This window comes from Echinops telfairi, unplaced genomic scaffold, assembly GCF_000313985.2.
Source record: "Echinops telfairi isolate 266 unplaced genomic scaffold, ASM31398v2 ScPeMD7_655;HRSCAF=1070, whole genome shotgun sequence".
Classification (NCBI taxonomy): Eukaryota; Metazoa; Chordata; class Mammalia; order Afrosoricida; family Tenrecidae; genus Echinops; species Echinops telfairi.
In genome coordinates, this window is record NW_022104553.1 from 15,576,167 (window position 1) to 15,582,805 (window position 6,639).

Genomic DNA, 6,639 nt, shown 5'->3' on the forward strand with positions numbered 1-6,639 from the left:
GGGGGGGGTTGTGATAAATCCTGGTATCCTGGGCACAAACTAGGATCACAAGGTCCCAGTCTTTTTGAAGCCCAACAGGCCCCAACTGGAGGCGGAACTACTCTCTACCATCACACATTAAGTCTGTGATGGGAAACACGAGTATGTGGGCACAGAACAAAGCTGTTCATCTACACCTACTAACAGAGTCTGTTTTTAAGCTACACTACATCCAACAGAAGCCCCCAACATCAAAGGTGGCTGAAGTAATAAGGCCTTTATCAGTACACAAACCAGAGCAATGGATGGGAAGCATTTCTTGGTTGGTGACTTGGCTGGAAAAGTAAATCAGGAACATCCCAGGAGACTAATCAACAATGGCATGAAGGTGAACCTTTCGAGGGAGCTGCTGGCAGAACCCAGACTGGGTGCTCTTGTCCAAAGCCAGGTGAAGACCATGTCCTGAAGGTTCAGATTCCTCATGACTTCCCTTCAGGGAAGGCAAGATTGAGCGGGCTGACACCTGCCAATCCTGAGGACGGGGATGAATGATGCACAGGCCTGCTTGGTGGTGGTTATGATGGCTTCTGCCATATAAACTGGCAGTGACAGAATTCTGGCAAGGGCTTAGGCCAGTTAGAATGTGCAGTGCAGCTCCTGAAAGTTTCATGCATCTGAACACCTCAGCAAATGTCCCAGCTGTAGGTTTCAGGCACAGAGAGTTTGACTTCATGCCATATAAAGTCTATCTTGGGGCCACTGAAGGACACAGCACACTCCCTTAGGTCTGAAGTCTTTCTCCTGGGTGCACTTCTTGGGGCTGAAGGCTTCCCCACATTTGCTACACTCATAAGGCCTCTTTCTGGTATGAAGTTTTTGGTGATGACGTTGGAGAACTGGCTAAAGAATTTGCTTTTACAGCATTCATAGTGCATTTTCCAAGAAGTCTCCAGCGAATTCATCAGTGAACTCTTCAGTGTAATCTCCAGCAAACTCTCCACTGAACTCCCCAGTGTGGACTCTCCGGTGCCGAGTGAGGGTGGAGTTTCGGATGAACGATTTCCCACAATCACTACACTCATAAGGTCGCTCTCCTGTGTGAACCCTCTGGTGTTCAATGAGGCTGGAGACTCGTCTGTAGGCTTTCCCACACTCTCCACACTCATAAGGCCTCTCTTCTGTGTGAACCCTCTGGTGTTCACTAAGAATGGAGCTTCGGCTAAAGAATTTCCCACACTCACCACACTCGTAAGGCCTTTCTCCTGTGTGAACCTTCTGGTGTTCGATGAAGTTGGACCTCCGGCTGAAGGATCTCCCACACTCTGCACAATCATATGGTCTTTCTCCGGTGTGAACACTCTGGTGTTGCATGAGGTTGGAGATTTGGCTAAAGCACTTGCCACACTGATCACACTCATATGGCCTTTCTCCTGTGTGAACCCTCTTGTGTAGAGTGAGTTTGGAGCTCTGTTTAAAGGATTTTCCACATATGCCACATGTGTAACGTGCATAACCTATTTCTCCAGTGTGACTCCTCTGGTGTTCAACGAGGTTGGAGCTTCGAGTGTAAGATTTCCCACACTCACTGCACTCGTAAGGTTTTTCTCCTGTGTGAATTCTCCAGTGCCTGATGAGTTCAGCAGTACGCTTAAAGGTCTTCCCACATTCGCTACACTCATAAGGCCTTTCTGCACTGTGAGTTATTTGGTGTTTGACAAGGATGGAGATCTGGCCAAAGAACTGCCCACATATACCACACTCATAAGGCCTTTCTTGAGAGCCAGTTCGCTGCCGCTTACCTCGCCCACACTTGCAGCTGACGGCCGCTTGCCCACACTTATGACATTTATAAAGTGCCTTTCCAGCACAGAAATTCTGGGGCTGGATAAGTGTGTGCTCGTGGTTGAAGGTGCTCTCACATTCACCCCACTGATACTGACTGCTTTCACCATGGAAGGTCTCCCCACACTCGATGCCACTGTGTGGTTTCTCACTGCTGGGCACAGCCTGGTGCGGGAGCAACCCCGAGGTAGCCGGAAAGTCCATCCCAACCTGCTCACAGCTGTCTGTTCCTGATACATGAAATATACAACTCTTCACAGATGAGGTCCTGCCAAGTACCCCAGACTGAGTTTCTCTGTCCCTTTTTTTTTTTAAAAACCAAAGACGTTTTCACTGAACCAGGAGTAGCTTGTGCACACTCCACCTAAGAACAGTTTCTGTCCGGGGTAGGTTGCTTGGCACTGAGGAGGTGCCAACTGTTTTTCAAGTGAGGGACACACTTCACTCACAGAGCTATCTTCAGAACTGATGGGCTTGTCTGGAGAGTTCTGATATGGCAGTCCATGCACAGAAAGCACTGCTCAGAAGATGACTCTTCAGCACCCTTTCCATGCTCAACCTGAAAGCAGAGAAATGCTGATGAGATTATGTTGACTCAGTTGCAAATAGAATTCCAATACAAATTTGTGCCTGACATATCAAGGCACGTTTCTGAAGATAAGGGAGCTGGGGCAGGTTGAGAAAGGACTGCTTTTCAGTGCTGGCATTTGTTGTTGCTGGGTACCATGGAGTAGGAATTCGACACATTAACCACCCTAAGATTTCAACACCTAATAAATAACCCAGGTGACAGATTATAACGGCCACATAGGATTTTCTAGGTTGTAATCTTTACAATACATCACCAGGCCTCTCCTCAGCTGAGCTGCTAAGGTGAGTTCCAATTAACAACCTTTTGGTTGTGCTCCTTCCTGGGCCCCTAAAGTCAAAGAATTTATCTATACATTGAGAGACACAGCACAGGGAGGAGAGGCAAGGTCTCCAGTGTCATGTCTCCTCCCCCGTCTGCTGGCAACATGTATATAGGATGAAGATGTGGCCAGGCACATGGAAATTCAACTGTAACTGATAGTCAACAACTGTGAGGGACATGTGCACTCTTCCTAACAAAGGAGGTGCGAGCCAATGTTGGGAAAACCTGTCTTGGTGGTGCAACCGTTAAGTGCTGGCTGCTAGCCAAAAGTTGTTGGTTTGAACCTACCCAGTAGCTTCATGGAGGAAAGACGTGGCAATCTGCTCCTGTACAGATCACAGTACTGTGGGGCAGTTCTACTGTTATGCATGGCTGCCAAATTGGAATCAATATAAGGGTACCTAACATGTTGGGGGACAATGATGAGGAATAAGTGAGGTGTACAGGTAAAAAGGTGGATGTGACAAGGGTTCAGGAGTCATATTGTATAGAAAAGTCAGTCACATGCCACAAAAGGGGGAAAGTAGTATTTCAGCAAGATAGATTAAAAAGCTCTACACTCTTCACTGTCAACAAAATCACACAGAAATGGTCAGAATAAATTGTGTCAGAATTTTGAAAAGGACTCATGCTAATAGAAAGCAAGTGGAACCAAGAAAAAGAATGTATGTAGATCGTGGTAGAGGATATTAGAAAAGGAGAGTGATTAACACTGGCACAACATGAAGACTGTAATCCACACAGTTGTGCTGGGAAACATTTTTGTTAAACTTTTTATCAGTACTTTAAATATAAGTGGACTAAAACCTCAAAGCAAAATGTCAAGATGGGTAGAATGAATTAAAAAAAACCAACTACACATTTTCATCAGTTTCACTTTTGTCTCAAAGATATAAATAGGCTGAAAGTGAAAAGATGTGTTTTTTCTTAATGCCATCAGTAAGCAAGAGAGCTGGCTATACTATTGTTTATAAATTGTACCCGCCCCAGAATGTGTGTTATGGTCTCTCCCCCTTCCTTATACTTGTGGAAATAAAGTCATCCCTGCAGAAGGGCTTCTGAATCTAGTCAGTTCCAAGTTCTAAAACTGTCATGATTATGGAGTCAATCCTAACTTTGAGAGTCTCTTTAAAACAAAGAATTGTTCAATAGTTCAAGGTTGTAGTCTTTATAGAAGCAGACGATCACACTGTTCTCCTATAGAGCAGTTGAATCGCCAATTTTTCAGGTAACAGCTGAGCTTTTAACCACTGTGTAACCAAGGTTATGGAGTTCTAACATGAGCCATTATCTAGACACAGACATATATGCAGAAGACAAATGCCATATTTGCCATAAGGAACAAGGGCTATGGACAATGAAAGAACCAACATAGCTGTGACCCTGATTTGGACCTAAGTCTCCCAAACTATGAGAGAATACATTTCTGTTTTATAAACCACTCAACATGTAGAATACAGCCACAGGGCTCCTTACAGGCAAGGCAGGTGAGACTTCATCTTATATCTTTTGGACATATTGTCAGGAGAGACCAGTCCCCGAAGAACATCATGCTTGGTAAAGTAGAGGGGCAGCGAAAAAGAGGAAGGCTCAAGCACAGGAACAATTGGATGCAGGACCTTCCGTTGTGCATAGAGTTGGAACCAACTCGATGACACCTAACAACAGGTGTCGTTTTTGTATTACATACAGCAGCACTACGTAACTAAAACACAAATGCGAGACATTATATAAGAAGGAAAGCCAAAAGGTATTGTTACTAGGGCTCTAGTTCATACATGCATAGGTTTATTCTGAGCAAATATGTTTAGACAAGTCTCTGTGATCAGTGGTTGGTTGCAGACAAGTTTCCCTACAATGCACTTGCCTCAGCCATATTAAGGTACCTTAAAAAAAGTGGTTCCCCTCAAACTGTGGCTTATAGGGGTGTGCTGGGAACAGTTAAATTCAGGACAGAGAAGTCAGCTCAGGTTACAGCAACAGTTTTGTGAGGGATCCCAAATGGGTCATCTTGATAACATTTTTCAAAGAACACAGGGTGATTACGGGGGCTTATTAGGAAGTCATGGTTAAAAAAAGGGAAACCCAACCCAAGAATAAAAGGCCAGGAAATAACACCAAGATATTTTCCCTATCATACCTGCTGAGTCTCCAAAGGTAACAAGGGTTGTTCTAGACCCAATTCACCCTAAAGCCCTGATCTTGACCCTTCAAAGACTTCTGTTTGGGCAACTCAAAGAACCCTGAAAAGGTTCTGAAGATGCCCAAAGTGTCATTTTGTTATGGGGTAAATCAGAGTACAGAATTCTTTGGAGAAGAGTCAGAGATATAGAAATTATCACCTTCAAAAGTATATAAGCATAGAGGCTGTATCAAGAAACAACAGCTCCAAATCTTGCTAGGCAGGTTTATAGCAATACTTTCCAACTTAAAAAAAAAAACAACTTTCCAACTTACCCCTAGAGAACAAGGTAGAAAATCCCACATGACTATGTCAATTGCACAGAAAAAAGTATATGAAAAAAATCGCAGTATCCTTTCACAAAAAAACCTTCATAATTGAGGAAAAAGAGGCATTTATTAAAAACATGATTTTGAGGGTCAAAGCTTTAAAAAATGTTCCCTATGATCAGAAACAAGGCAAGGATGCTTCTTTTCCCACGTTTATTCAATTTGACACTCCAAGTTCTAACCAGTATTCGGGCAGTAACAAACTAGAAACAAAAAGCAGTGTTTCCTATTCAGATGAATGATCCAATATGTATAAAATTCCTAAGAAAGCAAAAACCAAGCAAAAAAAAAAAACAAAACCCCCAAACAAACGAACAAATAAAACCCTTTCAATGCTATCGATTCTAACTCATAGTGAACCTACAGGACAGGGTTAAACTGCCCCTGTGGGTTTCAGAGGCTATAAATCTTTCCTGATGCCAAGCTTTAGCTTTCTTCTTCAGAGTGGCTGGTGGTGTCCAACTGTTGACTTTGCAGTTAACAGCCCAATCTGGAACCCATTATGCCATCAGAGCTCTTTTAAACAATTTCTGAAAATTGCAAGGCACAAAAATCAAAACAAAACACAACGATTTCTACACACCACTAATGAAGAATTTAAAAAGAAGGCCACACCATTTACCAACAGCATCTAAAAGAAAAAAAGTAGGAATAAAATTAACTATAGGGGTAAACTACTCCCATGGAAGCCCCCAGGTTATCAATGTCTAGCTTACCTACAACCCAGTTACTTATGAACCTCAGGTCCTCTTTCCCCCTACCAACTCACAAACTCCCCACCCTGGAACTGGATCCTATTAAATAATTCAATGGCAGTGTGTAATTTGATGAGAAGCAGAAGAGATTTAAGTCGTGACAGCAAAGAGTGACTAACATGTGCTGGCTGAGTTTCATGGCTGTAGTCACAGCTCATCCTGAACTAAGGAATCGTGACTCTTGTATGCCCCCTGTGCACCCCCCCACACACCCCAGTTCCAAGTACTTTACTGCCCACCCACCAGCATCTGCTCCACCTATTCACCCTACTCCCCGCTCTCCCCTTTGAAAATGTGGCAAAATTTGTGGCAAGAATTGGGAAAGGAAATGAGTTTGTTCTAGTGCATGAGGGGTGGACATTAGGTAGGCTGAAGCAACTGAGCTAAAATATCAAGACAAAGTAATGGCAGCACCATTTGTGCTACTCAACATCAGTAAATGGTCCCTATTACTATCATCAGTGGACAGTCCCAGCCAGGACATGTTCAGAGTTTTTCAGAACCAAGGTCACTGAAACCAGAGGCTGTGGCCAACAAGGGCAAAGGATTGGGAGAGCAGAGAATCCCTGGGTATGTCTCTCTCCTGAAGGTTTGCCCTCTCAGACAATTAACTCTTCTAGTCAAGTTTATCTACTTTTT

General features: G+C 43.7%; 1 protein-coding gene across 2 annotated transcripts in view; it reads right to left on the reverse strand.

The window, feature by feature from the left end:
- Positions 1-239: 239 nt before the first annotated feature.
- LOC101664297 (zinc finger protein 239-like) overlaps positions 240-6,639 on the reverse strand; it is a 25,653-nt gene continuing 19,253 nt past the window's right edge. For both annotated transcript variants that reach the window (XM_045292350.1, XM_013008042.2), the window contains exon 2: positions 240-2,380. In XM_045292350.1, coding sequence (XP_045148285.1) covers positions 904-2,025 — 1,122 coding nt within the window. In that variant the 5' untranslated portion in view covers positions 2,026-2,380 and the 3' untranslated portion in view covers positions 240-903. The remainder of the gene's footprint in view (positions 2,381-6,639) is intronic.